At 52.6% G+C, this 19,632-nt stretch overlaps 1 protein-coding gene across 47 annotated transcripts in view; it reads left to right on the top strand.

Annotated features, from left to right (window-relative positions):
• SORBS1 (sorbin and SH3 domain containing 1) overlaps positions 1 to 19,632 on the top strand; it is a 237,798-nt gene that overhangs the window by 117,277 nt on the left and 100,889 nt on the right. For 28 of the 47 annotated variants that reach the window (XM_062215205.1, XM_062215217.1, XM_062215218.1 and 25 more), the window contains exons 3-6: positions 265 to 322; positions 7,247 to 7,315; positions 9,639 to 9,734; positions 12,289 to 12,417. In XM_062215205.1, coding sequence (XP_062071189.1) covers positions 313 to 322; positions 7,247 to 7,315; positions 9,639 to 9,734; positions 12,289 to 12,417 — 304 coding nt within the window. In that variant the 5' untranslated portion in view covers positions 265 to 312. The remainder of the gene's footprint in view (positions 1 to 264; positions 323 to 7,246; positions 7,316 to 9,638; positions 9,735 to 12,288; positions 12,418 to 19,632) is intronic. The other 19 variants (XM_062215225.1, XM_062215228.1, XM_062215235.1 and 16 more) reach the window with 1 other exon arrangement.

Consider the following 19,632-nt stretch of genomic DNA (forward strand, 5'->3'; position numbering starts at 1 on the left):
TCAGCTAACCTGAGGTTTCTCATAGAGCGTTAGAGCTGGAAGAGATCTTGGATGGCATCTATGCCAAGGTAGCAACCAGACACGACGGAGGCTGAGTGGTGTGTGTGCTCACGGTCATGACGTGCCTGGCCACCGTGAGCCAGAAGCCCCAGGTTTCAGCTCTGTTAAGCCCAAAGGTTACGGTGTGTGCATTCAGGATGCCTGCTGTGGGGGTTTTCCTGGAACCGCCCTGCACTGATTCCCTCGTGTGCTGTTTCTCTGCAGAGCAGCCCAGAGCCCCAGCTGCGGAAGAAGACGCGTCCTGCTCCCGCCATGAGCTCGGGTGAGTCGTGTTCAAGCCTTGCTCTTGTCAAACCTATGAATCCAGGCAGTTACCCAGCTCTCCCCCACACCCGGAAGGCCCCAGCACTGTTTTTCTCTTGTCAGTTTTTGAAGCCTGGGTGAGTGCCAGAGCTTTAGTGTAGTTGTCATTGCCATTGTCGCCCTCACAGTGTTTTGGAGTACCTGCGTGTGCCACGGACTGTGCTGCACGCCTGTGTGTGCCCTGTCCTGATCTTCCTGTGATCCTTCACAGGAAGGCCCCTCCCTTCATGGAGATGTAACTGGCATACCCGAAACTACAGATATTTTAAGTATGCAACTTGATTCATTTTGGTGTATGTATATACTTCAGTGACATTTCTTTTGCTAAAAAAATAAAAATTAGTTTTTCTTTATTTGAAAGGCACAGAGAGAGAGAGAGAGAGAGAGACCTTCCATCCTCTGGTTCATTTCTTAAATGCCCACAATAACTGAGGCTTAGCCAGGAGCCCAGAACTCCATCCACATCTCCCATGTGGGTGGCAGGGTCCCAAGTGCTTGAACCATCATCTGCTGCCTCTCATGGTGTGCATTAGCAGGAAGCTGGATTGAAAGGGGGGTGGGGCTGGACTCAGAGCAGGTACTCTGATATGGAACGGCAGACGCAGGCATCCCGAGCAGTGGTTCATCCACGGTGCCAGACATCTGCCCCTCAGTGACGTCTTAATCTGAGTGACTGCAGCAGAAACACACAGATTGATCATAACTCCCTCCCTCCCCCGCCACCCTTCCACCTCCAGGTGCAAACTAATCTAACTTATTCATCCGGGCTGGAAGAGCAGTTTGCCCACCTATCTACCGTGCCTTTGGTATTGATTCAGACCTCAAGGCCGGCACTGTGGTGTAGTGGGGTAAAGCCACTGCCTGCAGTGCCAGCATCCCATATGGGCACCAGTTCAAGTCCTGGCTGATCCACTTCCAATCCAGCTCTCTGCTATGGCCTGGGAAAGCAGTGGTGGAAGATGGCCCAAGTCCTTGGGCCCCTGCACCACATGGGAGACCTGGAAGAAGCTCCTGGCTCCTGGCTTCAGATTGGCACAGCTCTGGCCGATCAGCCAATTGGGGAGTGAACCAGTGGATGAAAGACCTCTCTCTCTCTCTCTCTCCCTCCCTCTCCCCCAGAGGGGGGAAGGTTTGGAAATGGCCAGAGGATTTTCTGCCTCTGCCTTTCAAATAAATAAATAAATATTTTAAAAAAAAGAAGCCGGCGCCGCGGCTCACTAGGCTAATCCTCCACCTTGCGGCACCGGCACACCGGGTTCTAATCCCGGTCGGGGCACCGGATTCTGTCCCGGTTGCCCCTCTTCCAGGCCAGCTCTCTGCTGTGGCCAGGGAGTGCAGTGGAGGATGGCCCAGGTGCTTGGGCCCTGCACCCCATGGGAGACCAGGAGAAGCACCTGGCTCCTGCCTTCGGATCAGTGCGGTGCGCGGGCCGCAGCGCGCCAGCCGCGGCGGCCATTGGAGGGTGAACCAACGGCAAAGGAAGACCTTTCTCTCTGTCTCTCTCTCTCACTATCCACTCTGCCTGTCAAAAAATAAAAAAATAAAAAATAAAATAAATTAAAAAAAAAAAAAAGAATTAAGACCCCAACAAATGACCGGTTTTGAGTATGGTTGGTTTGGGGCTGGGGTGGAAAGCATCGGGCAGAGCAGACAGAGGAGGGAAGAGATTCCTGCTCATTGTGCCACCGAGCGCGGTCAGCATTCCAGCCCAGAACTGGAGGCGGAGAAGTTTTCATCTGGAGACGAAGTTCCACGTTAGCTACTGCGCGTGCTCTGGAGTCCCTGGGACCTGTCAGTGCAGCAGGGTGGGGCTGAGGGCCGACCATTTGGTGATCGTTCTCAGAGGTCTCCTGAGCCTGCATATGTCAAGCATATTGATTGAAAACAAGCCTTTACTGTGTGTTTATACACAGTGCCCTTTTAGCTATGAAGAACTGTGTGTGCTTAGAACCTGGGAGGGTCCTAGGGTGGACAGCTCCCGGCACACCTGGACCTCAGCTCGTGTGGGCCCGTGGCGGACCTTTCTCTGCATATTTTTCTATTAAACAGATGTCGTCACAGCAGCACCCAATTGGGATTTTGTGAGGGTCAAATGGAGCCAGTGCTTTTAATGTCCTGAGCACTGTCTCCAAGACAAATTTCTTGCTCCACCAACATCAAGATTAATGTAAACTGGCACTGCTGCTCCTAGGCCTTGATGTAAGGAAAGGAGAAGCAGGACAGAGTGGGAGGGTGGAAATGTCCCGAGGGTTTTCCACAGAGCTGTCTCTCAGGTGGCATCTAGAAGGGGGTGTTGCCTAGGATGTTTCCAGAAATTCTGGACCTTTTGACCTGATAATCTCAGGCTTGGTGTTGTCTATCTTAGAGGGAAACAAAACATCACTCCCAGGGCCGGCATTTGGCCTAGCTGTTAAGATACCCACTACTCATACCGCAGCACCTGGGCTCAGCTCCCAGCTGTGACTCCTGTCTCCAGCTTCCTGCTAATACAGACCCTGGGAGGCAGCAGTGATGGCTCAAGTGGGTTCCTGCCACCCACGTGGGAGACTGGATTGAGTTCCTGCCTCCTGGCTGCAGTGTGGCCCAGCCCCTGCCTTTGTAGGCATTTGGGGAGTGAGCCAGTGGATGGGAGCTCTCTGTCTTTCTGTCTCTTAAATAAATAAATAAAGTTGAAAAAAAGCCATATAAAACTGAGCTTCATTACCAAATAAAATGCTTATTAAACACAAAAATGCAACACCCCCATGAAGGTGAGTCATGGGTAATTAAGTGTACTTACTTGATGGAATATTGTCCCACTATTAAAACTGATATTAGGAAGATAGTTGCTATGTGAAAGATACTCGTTTTAATCTGTGGTTAGAAAGGACAGCGTGAAAATCAGGTGTTCCTTTTATTGCAAGTGTGGGCTGGGCTGCCAGTCCACCAAGGGAAGTGCTTTATCTGCATGAGCTCCTTTCATTGTCGGGGCAAAGCCCCAAAGGCGGGCATGGTTTACCCACATTAGGTAGATGGGGACACTGAGGCTCCAGGGGCTCATGGTTCGTCTGGGATCGCCCCACTGGTGTGTAGTGGACGGAGACAGACATGGGCTGTTGGACACCGGGACACTGCTACAGAGGTTTGAGTCCTGCGTGGTGGTTATATAGATAAAAGGGGAAAGGAAAAGCATGGGGCTGAGCCTTGTGGTGGCTCAGAGGCTGCCCTGGTGTGGACTTGCAGGGGTGGGTAGTTAGAGGAAGGTGAGCGGTCCCAGAAAGAAGCTGACCAGGAGGCACCCGGGCAGGTGGGCAGGGAAGGGCTGGTGAGAGAAAGAGTGATGGGCCGTGAACTTGTGATGTTTCTTTTACTTGGATTTCTGACTTTCCTGCCAACACTTTGCTTCCACCCATCCCAGAAATGAAGGCTCAAGGGAGCCTTGACACCTGGAAGGAGGGGCCTCTGTCTGTTGGTGGAGGTCAGTAGTGAAGAGGCTGGGTTAGGGGAGGTCTAGGCTGCTGGGCGTGGAGAGGAGCAGCTCCGTGTGATTTCCAGCAAGCAGCCAGCCTTGAGGGAGGCCAAGGAAGATTCCTGCTGGAAAACTTTGTCCCAGCCCACTGAGCTACTGGGCTTTGGGACTGGGCTTCAGGCTCAGTAAGTACAGAAATAGAATATGAAGGTATTTCCAAAAATGCACAGGAAATGGCATTAAAAAGTAAGTTTAATTTTGGTGCAAAAAGTCTTGAAATCCGAGCTCAGTTTTTTTACATGAGCTTGTTGAAGTCCCCTGGTGAGCATGGGCTTCAAAGAAAAATAATTTTTTTAAGATTTATTTGAGAGGCAGAGTTAAAGACTCTAGAGGAAGACAGAAAGAGAGAGGGCTTCCATTTGCTGGTTCACTCCCCAAATGGCCACAGTGGCCAAAGCTGGGCTGATCCAAAGTCAGGAGCCAGGAGCTTCTTCCAGGTCTCCCACATGGGAACAGGGGCTCATGCACTTGGGCCATCCCTCCACTGCTTTCCAAGGCCTTCAACAGGCAGCTGGATTGAGAGTGGAGCAGCCAGGACTCAAACCAGCACCCTTATAGGATGCTTAACCTATTACACCATATCACCAGCCTCTCAAAATTTTTGTGCCAAGATGAATTTATCTTTTAATCCCAAAACCCCACACTTTTTGAAGTACTTGTGCATATAACAGTTCAGGAAACCAAAATGTTTATCTTGGCTGGGGAGGAAGGAAGAAGGTAAGACATGAGATGAGAAGTTTAAGTCTTAGCTTAGTGACCTTGTGTAGGCCTGGCGCCCTTTCTGAGTGTCAGCTTTCTGGTCTGTACAGCAGGAGCTCCTAAACCCTCTCTCCAGAGGGCTGGCCTGAAGGATGAAATGAGACTCAGAATGCTAAGTTTGGATCCTCAGATCTGGGCAAAGAGATGTTTAAAAGCCGTATCCATTCAGCTTGGCTGGCTGCGTCCTCCCCCCGTGAACACTGGCCACATGTCTGGGGGTGCCAGGATCTGCCTACCTGCCTGTCGTCCCTGGCCGGCCTCCATCTGTGTATTTTGGGATGGAGAATGAGGAAGGGCTTGCAGGTGACTGGGGAGAGGGTCTCAGTGCTGTCTGAGAATTTAGGAACGTCCCAGCTGACACAGAGGTAATGTTCAAAGTGAACTCAGGGTTTTCCCAAGGGAAGAACAGGGCAGAAGGATGCCTGGCTTGCATCCTGCAAGGCCCAGGGATCTTAAAATGTCTGATATGCTCAGAGTTGCTGCCAGCAGTCAGGGCCAGGAGAGAAATACGCTGGAGAGGGGCTGGGACTGGTGGTCACAGAGCCTTGAATCTGGGGTCGGTTGCTCAGGCCTTGCTTCCCAGGTTGCTGGTGGCCAAGGGGACTTGCTGCTTGCTAGCTTGGTTAGTTTCTTATTTGTTTGTAAAGGTGGGGGAGAAAACAAAGAGAAGTCAGTCGATCTCCTATTCACTGGTTCACTCCCCAAATGCTCACAACAGCTAGGGCTTGACCAGGCTGAAGCCAGGAGTCCACACCTCCACCCAGGTCTCCCAAGTGGGTGGCAGGGACTCAAGTACTTCAGTCGTTATTTGCTGCCTCAAAGGTAGACATTTTCAGGAAGCTGGAATCGAGAGTGGAGCCCAGATTTAAGCCCAGGCACTAATGATATGAGATGCAGGCATCCCAAGTATTATCTTAACTACTGAGCCAAATGCCCATCCTGATTGGATGGCTTTTAATGACATCAGAAGTGTCATTTTGCTAATTTAAATATAGCCAGGCATACCAAGATACGGGTCATACTACTTACCTAAAAATTATATTCCAGGGGCTGGTTCTGTGGCGTAGAAGGCTAAGCCTCTGCCTATAGTGCTGGCATCCTACATGGGTGCTGGTTTAAGTCCTGGCTGTTCCACTTCTTATCTAGCTCCTTGCTAATGTTCTTGGGAAAGTAGTGGAGGATGGCCCAACTACTTGGGCCCCTGTGTAACATGGGAGACCCAGAAGAACTCCTGGCTCGTGGCTTTAGCTTGGCCCAGCCCTGGCCATTGCAGCCATTTGGAGAGTGAACCAGCAGATGGAAGATCTCTGTTCCTCTCTCTCTCTCTCTCTCTCTCTCTCTCTCTCTCTCTTGCTCTCTCTCTCTCTCTCGCCTTCTCTCTTTCTCTTTCTGTATTTCTGCACTTAAAAAAATAAATGTTTTTAAAAATTATATTCCAATCATTTGTACACTTTGGGGAAGTTTTTTTTTTTTTAATTTATTTTACTTGAATGTCAGAGTTATACAATGAGAGAAAGAGAGAGATAGAGAGAGAGAGAGAGAGGTCTTCCATCTGCTGGTTCACTCCCCAGATAGCCGCAATGGCTGGAGCTGGGCTGATCTGAAGCCAGGAGCCAGGAGCTTCTTCCTGGTCTCCCACGTGGGTGCAGGGGCCCAAGGACCTGGGCCATCTTCCACTGCTTTCCCAGGCCATAGTAGAGAGCTGGATCGAAAGTGGGGTAGCCAGGTCTCGAACTGGCGCCCATATGGGATGCCGGCACTGCAGGTGACGGCCTCAGCTGCCATGCCACAGCCCCGACCCCTTGGGGAAGTTTTAGTATGTTTTCCCCCATGCAAGTAATATTCTACATGACTGAATTCCCAAAATAAATTCCCGAATTTTAATTTGGGAAACAGGTAAAATGCAGCATGTAGGAACCCGGTCTTTCTGTGTAGAAGCACAGAGTCGCCCTTGGGAGCCCTGTCTGCCAGGGCAGCGGCTAGGTTGGGGAAAGTGCTGTGAGTGTAGACTGAGGTTGGGACACAGAAGGGACACACAGAGGGAAGGACACTCAGGAAGCCGTGTCACCTCTGGGACAGTGACCCAGGCCCAGACTGAGGTGTGAGAGGGGCAGTGTCCACAGACACGTCATGGGAAGCATAGCGTGACTCTGACAGGTGGGACGTTGGGAGGGAGGGGACGTGTCCAACAGCCGGAGGTCTCTGTCCTGGTTGACAGATGGAGCTCCATGCACAGGGACGCATCTGAGCCGGCCTTTGCATGGGTGAGTCAGGCAGGAAATGCCATTTGGAGGGAGTTAAGCAGATTTTTTTTTTTTTTTTTTTAATGTCAGAAAGGAAACCATAGCCAGGAGGTAAGTGGATTCCCACACCCACAACACATCCCACCCTCAACAGATTCAAGCCGCACTGCGGTCTCCAGGCTCTCCCATGATGCTCCAGGGGACCTATCTGAGGCCCGAGAGAGCCGACGGATGGAGCCACTCCAGGGCCTGTGACGGCAGGACCCTCTGCTGCCCCTCAACCCCGTCCCCAGCCCCTCCTACCACCTGGGACTCAGTAACTGCGGGGGAAGCAGAGGCACAACCTCACGTCCTTTGCCTTCCTCTCTTTCAGAGTGTGACATTGCTGCATCCAAGGCCATGCTGAACGGCCTGGCACCCGGCAGCGATGGGCGCGACAAAGGTAAGGCTCCTGAAGAGCGAGGGGTTCCATCCTGGAAGGCGGTTGTGGGTGGTGCAGAGCGCCTTGGGCCAGGGCCACCCCGGCTGCACGGGGGTGGAGGCGAGGGGAACATTGTTAGCCTGACCAGGCTGTGAACCGGACACCTGTTCCCTATGGTAGTTTTCTGAGACCTGGGTGTGTTTTTGTGTCTTATGAATCCAAGGCTGCCATGTTCCCCTGGGCGGCACTGTCTTCAAAACTATCCCAGCTCACAAGGACGCACTGAGTAATGCGTCAAAGACACGGCCGAGGAATACATCACGCCAGGCGCAGGTGCACCCGTCATCCCGACAAACCCCCTTCCCTGGCGTTTCACCTTCACTTGTGATAGACAGTGACCTGTCCCTCCTGACCCTGGAGCAGGGGTCTAATCATTAAAGTAAATTATTTCAAGTGCATCCTGTTGTAGTTTCAGCTCAAAAAATGTTTAGGACGGAAGATTTAAATGTGGAATGAGTGCGGGATAATAAGACCTCTGAGGTCCCCTTTGCCCTGGAGATGGTCTTCGTGACCTCCTCCGCATGGCTGGCTGAGAGCCTCACAGCCACGCTCCCGATGCCACTGTGGCGAAGCACTGAACTTGGAGTGATGAGGCGCAGGTTCAAGTCCTGGGTCTGCCCCTTGCTAACAGGCGTTGTGGGAGGAGCGCTCGCATGGACCACACCATCTGCTGCAGTTACTCCTGCCCTAGATCCTGCATTCTGCGAAGCCCAGGGATGCTCACCAAGCAAAATTTTACCAGAAAACAAGAGTGGAAAGCCTGGAACAGGTTGTCTAAGTCAAAACACAACCTCTCCCAAAGAGTCATTTCACACTCCAGCCTCTGCGTTTCTGTCGGATTCAGCGAGGTGTTCCCTTTGAGCCAGGGCAGAGTGGGGACTCAGCGGGAGCAGCTGGCGAGGAAGGCACAGCAGGTGTCCTGCCGCTCTCCAGATCTCCCTACCTCCCAGTGGGGTCACCCTGCTCCGATACTGCTGTGGGCTTGTCTGCGGTGTCCCCGGGGTCCTGGACAGTGTTGGCTGGGTTGTGCTTAGGGAATCTCGGGCAGTGCCTGTGTGACAGGGGAGTGTGTAAGCATGGTCAACACCTGGGGGCCAGTCTCCCAGGTTATTCGGAGCAGTCAGTAGGACTGCTGTGGAAGCCTGTTTGTGTCTTAATACACGTGGTGCTGTCACCGTTGACTCAGTGACAGCCATACTCCATGTGACTGCCATATGCCTTACGAAGTGATGGCGTTCTGGGCTCAAGTGTCTGCCACCCAGGTCCTCTCTCCTGTCCCCTTGGCGGGCTTGCCAGCACAATGCTGATTCAGCAGCAGCAGCAGTCCCATCCCCACCCGGTGTTCTGAGGATCCAGGGCTGCAAGGCCTCGGGGTGTTACTCTCTGCAGCGACTTTGGTGCTGTAGCACCAGGGCTGGCATTTTCTGTGCTGATGTTAAAGAGGGAGGACAAGGAGGACGTGTCCACCATGGGGACTGCAGGATCTGGGCAGGCAGGGAGCTCGGGCACCCTACAGATCAGTAAGCACAGGCACCCAGGACCAGGGGACTGCAGCCTTCCCCACATCCTGGGCGGTCTCCCTGTTCTACCTTAGCCCAGTGCGGGTCAGCATCATGAGCTCTGCACTTGGGTACTGCCCAAAGTCTTAAGCATGCACTTGGCCACTTGGCACCTCCAGCCCAGGAGAGGGTAGGTTTAAGCAGGACCATCTGCCATGCAGCAGATGGGGGTTCTGATTTGCATGGACCAGAGGCCTGTGACTGTCAGAGGAGGCACAGGACCCTAGATGCTATGGTTTTGGGGTGGCAGCTGTGATGGTGAAAGGACCCAGCAACCCACAAATGTGTTCCTTTACTTCCTCCACTTGTCCGGAGCCCTTGGGCCATGGCTGTTCTCAGAGCCCTGCCCGGAGCACAGACACCCCAACATTCTCCCAAGGGGCCCCTTGGGCCTGACTGCTGTCCCCTTCCTCTGTTTGCCAGGCCATCTGTGTCTCTGAAGATCTCTTTGTCCAGAGCCTTGGCAGGCGCCTGGTGTGGCAGGAGGCACTGATAAGCACTGACCAGCTGGGGTTGGGGGCTGGTTGGAGGGTGGGTTCTGCCGTCTTGGCCCAGAACCTTGAAGAGGGAAAGCGGGTTATTTTTAATTACTGCATCCACTGCTCTGTGTATTGTTCTTTTCGTGGGGGCGACTTCCTCCCATTGTCCCTGCCCAGTTCCTCAACTGCCTGAGTGTTTCCCAAATGCTCTTTCTGGAGGCACCATTTACCCTTTTGTGTTTTCAGCAACTGCCGACCCTTTACGTGCACGCTCTATTTCTGCTGTTAAAATCATTCCCGTGAAGACAGTGAAAAGTGCTTCAGGCCTGGTACTCCCTGCAGGTATCTCGCCTGGGGAGGGGGGTGCTTCTCTTTCTTCATAGCAGATCATGCATGCTTTTCCCTCTTCCTTCTCTGACTAATACTTTGAGGCTTAACCCTTGCATGTTCAGGGCGCATTCCCTTACTTCCTCAGTTCTTTGCTGGTCCTCCTCTGCGTGTGTATGTGTGTGTGTGTGAGTGTGAGCTCGTGTGTGTGTGTGTGTGTGTGTCCTTTTCTGGAGGCCAGTGAGCGTGGAGAAGAACTGAGTACAGGGGTCTTGTCCTCCGTCCCTCCTCCGGGAGGAGGGTCAGTGCAGAGACCAGACATTCGCTCTGGGGTGTGTCCGGGGTGCATAGACTGCCTGGATTCTCCCTAGAGATTTCCAGCTCCCATCTCCCTGAGAATGAACCTGGCCTCCTGGGAACCTCCAGATTGGGCTGAGTTGGAAGAAGCTGCCTTGATGCCACACCTAGGCCCGCCCCTGGCCGACGTCACCTGCAGTCCCTTCCTGCCTCTGCTCTCCAGGAAGGGGAGAGGATGTAGTTCAGATGTCAGCTTCCTTCTGGACAGAAGGGCCAGTGAGGGCTGGGCCGCACTTCAGCCCCTGGTGTTTTCCCGAGTCGGGCAGCTCTGCCTGTGCATCAGCTGCGCTGCATTGGCCAGGTTGCCCCTCACCCTCTGGAGCCCGGGTTCCCAGAAGTTTTGTGGCATCGTGCACTTCACCTCTGATCGGGTTGGACGAGTCAGGTGGGCCCAGAGGCCTCTGCGTGCTGGGCCACACGTTTTGGGTTTTGTGCTTTGTTCCCAGTGGAAGAGGCGCTGACGGGGCAGATCTGTTCTCTCCTGTAATGCTAACGTCGGTTTTGCTCAAGCTATAGAAAGGGCACTGCCGGGTTGGAAAGTGAGGAGAAAAGAGGCTTTGGTTCTCTCTGCCCTGCCCCAGGAGTGCACTGGAAGTCTGAGCCCACATCCTGTCCAAACAGGCACCCTGAACTTTAACCTGTAATCACATTTGTGGCGATTTCAAGTTACGAATCCAAGCTGGGAGCAATTAAAAAAAAAAAAAAAACCACTTTGGAGTTCAGCTTAGCTCAGCTGCACATAAAGAGACCCTCGGCATTTGTGCCTTCTAGAATTGCATGGTCTGCACTGGGTCCCTGCCTCCCCATCACTGTTGTTCCTGGAAGATGGGCTTCTAGGATCTTTCTTTTTCTTTTCATAAATATTTTTTGTTTTTTATTTATTTTTTTAAATTTAAAGGCAGCAGTACAGAAAGAGAAGGAGAGAGAGAGATAGAGAGATGGAGATCTTCCATCTGCTGGGTCACTCCCCACATGGCTGCAATGGTTGTGGCTATGGCTGCGGCTGGGCCAGATCAAAGCCAGGAGCCCGGAACTCCACCTTGGTCTCCCAAGCACTTGGGCCATCTTCTGCTGCTTTCCCAGGCACATTAGCAGGGAGCTGGATGGAAAGTGCAGTGGCCAGGATTTGAACTGGTGCTTATATGGGATGTCAGTGTGGCAGGCGGTGGCTTAACCCGCTACGCCACAGTGCCAGCTCCTCCAGATCTTTCAAAGCTTATGGTAGACCCTCCAGATTCAGTTTTGGTTTCCATGATTTCAGCCACCTAAGGTAAACCGTGCTCTAAAAATATTAAATGTAAGAACCCAGAACTGAGCAGCTCATAAGCTTTAAATCACTTGCATTCCAGCACACAGGCATACTGTTAGAGTTGCTCTAGTTTTCTGAATTACTGGTCATCTCTCACTGTGCCTAATTCACAGAGGAAACCTCATCACCGGCAGGTGTGCATAGGAGAAAGCATGGGGCAGGCTGGCTTTGGCACTCAGGGTCCAGGCGTCCATGTTTCCCACATGTTGCTTCTGGGTAGCAGGAGTCTGCTGGACTCTTACGTCCTCTCCAGGGAACCCCCAAAGGTGGTTTGGCTCTGTTAGGGGGTTGGGGCCCTGTCTAGACTCGGCTGAGGCTCAGCGGAGGCGGTTCATCAAGACGGCCTTTCCTGTGCTTTCCGTCACTGTGAGTTCTCTTCCTTGCACCTGGAATGTGAGGCCCTCACCCCTGGGCTCCCGCCAGCGCTGCTGCCATCTGCCTCGTCGCCTCTGGGGATTTGACTTGCGCTACAAGGAGTTACTTTTCCTGTTTCCTGTTGGAGAACACGCGCCCGACTCCCTGTGTTGCCGACTTGCTCTGCGATGAGCAGGACGACTTGGAAGCTTGAGGAATCTTCTGTAAACCCTGTCTTGAGCCGTGCCTTACTAATCGGCCAGAAGTGCGCGTCCACACTGAAGTGCTTGCAGCTGACTCTGTGACTCCCGCATTCCCTCAGAACTCACCATTGCCTCCATTCCCCCTAACCTCGTGGTGCGTGGTGCGGGGCCAGCCTCTGAGAACACGGTCTGTCCCACTCCGCCGCCCGCAAGTCTCCCAAGACTTTGCGTGGCTGTAACCAGGTTCATCTCATTTCCTGGCTGTAACGGCTCGCTAACCGCCTGTGGTTTAATCCTTCTGGTGTTCTGGATTCAGTCTTGTCTTTTTTGGGTCTTGTCTTTTCAGAAATGGATCCTACAAAAATCTGCACCGGGAAGGGAGCGGTGACTCTCCGGGCCTCGTCCTCCTACAGGGAGACCCCAAGCAGCGGTCCTGTGAGCCCCCAGGAAACCCCGCAGCGGGAAAGCCAGCCAGGTGAGCCTCCCTTGGGGCTGGGGGCACAGCCTCAAAGTCACACAGGAAGGCAGGGCCCTTGTGCTTTCTCTCCTGAACTCATCAGCTGCCCTCTCTGACTGTCAACTGCTTGTCTCTCCTGTGCTGGGGTGGTGATCAGAGCCCAGGCTGCCAGTCACCACCGGTTCATTGTAGATACAACTGAGCATAGATACAACTGAGCAGATAATCCTGTTACAAGAGCCAGTGCGCGCACTCGGCCTTCGTTGTGGTGAGATGGCTCAGGGCCTAGGGAGTGAGTGGTGAGATGGTCAGCTTCTCTGAGCTTATCCCTGTAGCCTGCCCAGGCAGGGCTGGGCTAGGGAACCAGCCAGTTGAGAGATGCGGGTGGCTGGATGACCCTGCTCCCAGGAAAGCAGAGGACAGTTCCAAGGCCAGTGCAAAGTAGGAGCAAAGGGAGACCAGAGAAGCCCCTGCTGCCCACCCTGGTCAGCAACACAGGCCACCCGAGTGTGTGGTCCAGGGTGTTGAGCCTTAGACCTCGGACCCTGGACCGCCTCAGGTGTGTGTTCACATTGCGTCTCCACCACCTGTTGGCTGTGTGACCTCAGATGAGTATGCACTCTCTGATCCCTAAAGATCTCTCCTGTGGAATGGGGTTGATCCGTGTGCCTGCCCTGGGGCTGTTGGGAGGAGGATGCATGTGGAGTGTCCTGCATGATGCCCGGTGGCTTGGTGCTGTTGTATGGTTAGTGATGTTTGGTGGCTTGGCACTAGCTGCTGTTGTCGGTTGGTGTTGTTTGGGCCTTTCTGCTGGGGTCCTCCTACAGCCCAAGTATTCTAGAAGGTGGAAACTGCTGACGTTGAGTTCCAGGCCACAGGTGCCTTAGTGTGGGGCAGCCTCTCTCCACTCTGCAGGGCAGTGGTTTTTCATGTCTGTCTGCATCGGGATCAGCTGGCTGCACCCTAGCCTAGAGTTGTAGAATTTGTGATTTCTGCTTGGAGATCTGAAGTTTTGCATTTCTGATGAGGTCTTGGGCCGTGCCGATGCTGCTGGCCTGGGGGACCAGCTTTGAGAGCTCCTGCTATGGGGAATGAAGGCAATGAAGAAGGGAATACAGGCAAACCTTGTAGGTACGGCTGGACTGCTGGGTTGTGATAAGACAGACTTCACAGGCAGGAGATGGTCAGTGCCCACTATCCCGGAACTGGACTTTCCTCCTGTCTCAACCACCTGGAACAGGTACCGAGGCAGACAAAGCCAGGGCCGGAGTGCAAGCTCCTTTCTGAGAATGCTGGTCTCTCGGAGGGCTGCCTTATCCCTGGCCCTCAGGAAAGCCCAAGTGGCCTACAGCACTGAAACTTTCTGAGTAGCTTCTTGCTCCTCTACTCCTGAGCCCGCACCTGACTGCTACCCTCTTCTCCAGGAAATGTAGGGGCACAGAGGACAAATTAGTTCTTTCTATCTAAAGCTAACCTACTCCAGCCTTCCTGAGCCTCACTGGAAAGATCCAGCTCCCACGCTTGAGGATATTTGGGAAGAGAAACTCCCAGGGGATGATCCAAAGAGAAAGTCTATGCAGCCCCGTGGCCTGGCAATTTTAACTGCCTGGCCCTTTTTCTGGTGGTGACAGAAGGTGGCGGAGAGGTAGCATTGAGCTCCCTCCAGTGGTTGCAATGTGGCATAGCACCAGTTGCGGGTCAGGTACCGCAGAGTACTGTGTGTGGGTTTGAGGCACTCTAGAAGAGCTAAATCTTTTCACCGACATCATTTGGTAGATGTTCGTAAGACACAGAATATTTTTCACGAAATCATCACCATGTTGTTTCAGAACGCAGATGCTCTGAAGAATTAAGTGGTGGCTATCCATTGTTCACACCTTACTGTAAATTAGTATTTTCTTCCTGGCAAGTTGAGATCATTAAATTACAATGAGCATGCATTCATTCAGCATCAACTGTGTGCCAGGTGCCAAGGAAGTCACTGGGAGTTGTGATGAGAAATGGGGAGGAGGAAAAGAGGATAATTCTGGGTGTACTGGGTGAGGGCAAAAGGCAGTTCGTTGCAGCAGAGGAGCTGGGCGTGGGCTTGTGGTCCACTGCCCTGGTGTCTGGCTGTGGCTAAGTCACAGCAGCTTTGAAACCCACATAAAGCTCTTCTAGTTCTAAAATGCCCATGAACTTGGGAAGTTTGGAAATTAACTTGGCGTCCCATTGACTGGGAGCAAACTCAAGATCACATACTAGGGCTGTTTCGCTGGAAGGGAACAAGCTGGATTTGAGTAAAGGAAACAGTCACTACAGCTCTCATGAAGAGCACAGAGCAGAGTGGAATGGGATTGCAGGACGGATATTCAGGAGTGGGATCTTGTCTTCTTACTGTGGTGCCTGCTGGCTGTGTCGGTGGGGCTCCCAGCTCTCGTTTCATTGCACCCCACTCCCTCCTTTCATTGCACCCCACTCCCTCCTTTGGACACTGAGTGACAGCTTGTTGCCCCACACCACCGTCCTGTCCTGTTGTTATGGAACGCCCCAAAAACTGAGTCTACTCACCCAGTGCACAGCAAGCCAACCACGGATACAAGGTTGTTGGGAAAAAGTGTTTATTGCAAAGCACAGAGCCAGGGACCAGGCAGCTTAACACTGTTTCCAGACTCCCGCAAGGATTAAAGGCTGGGGATGAGCAAAGCTTGATCAGCTGGTGTGTGGATCTCTGGTTGGTCCACAGTGCCCGTGGTCTTTGATTGGTCAGTGACAGGGGCCAGTGTGTTTCCTTTGGAATAACCCAGTCTGTTGGGCTAAGGGCAGCTTGGGTATCCCTTTGTTTGATCAGGGTCAAGTTCCCACAAAGCTCCCTGTGTAGAGGCTAGCACTGAGCTGTTCACTATGTTGACTAGAGGGCAATTCGAGGATTGAAGATTCATGGTCACTACGCTGGCTTTACCCTTGTGTCACTTTCTTAATGAGTTACTCTTTACAGAGGAGCTGCAAGCTGAGGAAGAGGTACTGGGGTTTGTACGAAAGGTATTAGGGAGAGGACTCAGCCTCACTCTCCTGGAGCCTGGGAGCCCCTGGGCCTTCACTGGCTTCATGGAAACAGTTTTCAGTAGTGTTTGCAGGCAGCCATGCTCAGCCTGGACTGGCAGCCTGAGTGTGAGGCACACAGTGGCCTGTGCCAAGCTAACGTCAGATGGTGTCTGGCTCCCTCCTATACCAAGGGCCAGGATCTGTCCCCCAGCTGCAGGGGTGCCTCCCGTCTCCCTTGCTCCCTAGTTTTACCACCTACTTGCATCCCCATAGTTCTCCAAGTTGTTGACTGTTTGCTTAGACTGGAAGTTCTGGTCTTCACGAGGGCCGCTGACACCTGTAATTCAGAGCGTCCTCTGTCTTCACTTCTTGCTCCAGCTCTCTTGCCCTGGGAGAGCTGGTGTGGTTCTGGAGTCACACAGTCCTCTGTCAGGCTCAGTTCTGCTACTTCATGACGTAGACAAATCACTCACTCAGAGGACTTCAGTTTCCTCATCTGTGAAATGGGGATGATCATGAGAGTGTTGTCAAGATTCAGTGAGCTCGTTCGTTTCAAGCATTCAGTGGTAATTATTCTAGTTACTGCAGGTCGGGAGGCTCGTTAAGACCCAAAACAATTTCAGTTTGAGGCTGTGAGGTCCTGGGCCTAGCACGGTGCCAGTGGGAAGGAAGAGTGGGGCCAGGAGTGAAAGGGTGCTTTGGGTGATGGAATGAGAGGGCTCAGGGCGGTGTAATGAAGGACCACGGAGAGGCAGGACTCATGCTGACCAGGTAGCTTTCCTGGTTGGCTAGGAGAATAGTATGGCACTCATGGAGCTGGGCTGAAAGGAATGTTGAATTCCATGTTGTGCATGTTGAGTTTTTCAGTAAGGGAGGGCTTCCATTTGGGAGCCATCTGTATCCAAGTGAACTTCAGGAGAATGGAGACGCTCTGTGAATGGAAGAACCAGTGGAGCCCTCAGAGTCGCCCAGCTCAAACTCACTCCCAGGCTCCTCTCCATGGTAGCTGGGCTCCAGGTCCCTGACCAGCCTCCTCGTCTCTGAGTGTGGACACTGGTTTCTGGATCAGAACCATCTGAAAAGAATAGCAGCGATCCCAGTACTGACTCTCTGTCCCCTGAAGAAACCTGGCTCTCTTACGGCTGCTTCCTGATTAATGCTGCCCGGCCAGGTGTGGGCATCGGCCACGCTGGTTCAGAGCAGCTCCACCCGAGTCCCCAGTCAGGGTGTTTTTACTCAAGAGCAGACAGGTGGGGCCGGTGCTGTGGCTTGATAGGTAAAACCACCCCCTGCAGTGCCAGCATCCCATATGGGCGCCAGTTCGAGTCTTAGCTGCCCCACTTCCAATCCAGCTCTCAGCTGTGGCCTGGGAAAGCAGTAGACGATGGCCCAAGTCTTTAGGTCCCTGAACACACGTGGGAGACCTGAAAGAAGCTCCTGGCTTTGAATTGGCGCAACTCTGGCTGTTGCGACCATCTGGGGAGTGAACCAGCAGATGGAAGACCTCTCTCTCTCTGCCTCCTCTGCCTCTCTGTAACTCTGCCTTTCAAATAAATAAGTAAATCTTTAAAAATAAAAAAAAAGAGAGAGAGAGACAGGGAGCCTGAGCTGACGGTGGGTATGTTGCTGGGCTTCCTGTCTGGTATGGCGTGAAGACCTCATGGCTTGCTACGTCACTTCCTGTGTTCTGACTCAGATACCAAGGTTCAGGCCAGCCTTTGTGTTTTGTTAATTCTGTGCCAACTGGCCCCAATCCTTATTGCCTGATTCTTGACTGCAAAGTTAGCTTGGGCCATAAAGACTCTTGGATCTACAATCAACTCATTTCCTCTGGTTTGACTCTCGTATTTGCTTTCCAGAAGTTGCAGTACCAAGAAGATATTGTAGGAAAATGGACATTGAAGCAGTAAAGGCTCTCCCACTCCCATTAAATCAGTCTTTTTTTATGAGTGCCTGTGTTAGAAATTGGGCTGGCTGAGAGGCTGGAAGGAAACGCCCCCACAAGAGAAAACCCTCACTTGTGACACCAACTACAGGTTTGGGTACTCCCAGAAGCCAGAAGGAAGGACTCCTGTAAAACTTATTGGAAGTTGTTATACTCATGGTTATGGTTTATTACAAGGGAAGGAAGCAGATTAAAATCAGCCAAGGGGAGAAGTGCGTAGGGAGGAGTCTGGGAGAAGCCTGTTGTGGAGCTTCCTCTGGCCCTGGCCCTGGGAGTTAGGACATGTTGTTTCCCGGCATCCACGCCTGGCCATGTCCCCAGCATGTTGCCAGCTGGGAAGCGTGCCTGGCCTCTGCTTCCACAGTCTCTGCTGTGGCCTCACTACAGAGGCGTGGGCCTCATGCCTACATGCTGACTGTGTCCAGTCCACTGGGAAGGTGAGCTGCTGATGGCTCAAAGCCCCCACCCCAAGTCTGGGGTGGCTCAAAGCCCCCTGATGCAGAAGGCTGTGCTGTCAGGGATGCCATCCCTGAGGCTTTGAGATGATCGCCTCCCAGAAGCTGAGGACAAAACCAGACCTCTCCGTGGATAAGATTAGATTCTCTACTGCACAACATGACTTGAAAAACAGATGCAGGTATGATCTGGAAGAGTTTTGGGCCCAGGTTTAACACCCATCATTCACTTCTTGAATACTGCACCGGAGCACACTGGAGCTGACTCAGATCACCCAGAGAGCCCAAGCAGAACTGATCAGTAAACAAACCTGTAGAACAGGCGAGGATGACACAGCACAGAATGAGATGTAAGAAAACGTCGGGAGACGGTGGCCATGGGTCAGGACGGGTTGCAGGGGCAGAGTAAATGGAGGGAAGGCTAAGGCAAAGCGCCCAATACCTCTTGTGGACTGGCCAGGTCTCCGCAGGGCAGCAAAACCTGCCCTGGCAGCCAGCTTCCCGTGCCCTCCCCTCACCTCGGAAGCTCTAAGGGAACGTTTATTGAAAGCAGCATTTTGACAGCCTCTTCAATCAGTCGTTAATAATTGATGATTATGGACATAAAATTCCATGTGGCCATACTCAGGCGCAAATGGCTCTGGCTGCTGCCATCCTTGCGGGTTGAGAAGACAAGGTAGCAGGCAGGCTGGTGGCATGCCAGAGGGAGGAGGGGACCCTGAAAGAGGCCCTCTTTTGGGGCAGGGCAAAGGTAACGGTTTTGGAAGTTCTGATTGAGAAGAGAAAGTGGGTCGGTTGCCAAGGGTATCATGTTCTTGAAGCTATTTATCAAGTGGGGGCCATCCGTGAGTCCACCATCATGGTGATGGGGAGGTTTTTTCCCCATGTGCTTTGGCTGTCTGTATTACGAAGCACGAGCTTGGTGCCAGGCACTGTCATTTAGTCCTCATGACTCACAGGAGATGCCATCTGCATTGCACAGGAGGCTAGGTCGTTGCTGTAGGCTGGTAACAGCAGCGAGTATCAGAGCTCAGGCAGTCCAGTGCCAGAGTGAGAGTCCCTCGTAAGACCTGGAGATCTGGGAAAACAGTCACTTCTCCACTCTCCACAACTCGGTCAGCTGCCACTGTCACCTGCAAAGGATCAGCCCAACTGAGGGCCAGAGGGTAGGCAAAATGATGTGTCCCCAAATCCACGTATGAAGTTTGCATCCTTTGCTGAGTCCCTTACTCGAGACCTATTGGTAATTAGTGCATGGGTGAGTCTGCTGTGCCTGATAGGGTGACTTTGCAAAGGGGGTTTGAAATGGCAACTCAGAAGATGGGACAGTAAAAATGCTAGATTTCAGAGAGGACAGAGGGTTGTCTTCACTGTGTGTCACGTGTTGAAGGCCTGCCAGGTCGGAGGGGCCTGGACAGAGGCACCTTGAGTGTTAAATACAATCACTTAGGGCTACTGTCACATAACTGATTCCACATGCCTCAGCTGTTCTGTGGGGAGGGTATGAAATAGGATTTTATACATATACATATTATATACATATATATAAAGATTTATTTATTTAAAAGCAGAGTAACAGGGAGGAGAGAGAGAGATCCATCTTCCATCTGCTGGTTTACACCCCAAATGGCCGCAATGGCCAGGGTTGGGCCAGGCTGAAGCCATGAGACAGGAGCTTCATCTGGGTCTCCCACATGAGTGCAGGGGCCCAAGGACTTGAGCCATCTTCCACTGCTTTCCCAGGTGCATTAGCAGGCAGCTGGATTGGAAGTGGAGCAGCCAAGACTCGAATCAGCACCCATCCTGGAT

Source organism: Lepus europaeus, chromosome 17, assembly GCF_033115175.1.
Source record: "Lepus europaeus isolate LE1 chromosome 17, mLepTim1.pri, whole genome shotgun sequence".
NCBI classification, from domain to species: Eukaryota; Metazoa; Chordata; class Mammalia; order Lagomorpha; family Leporidae; genus Lepus; species Lepus europaeus.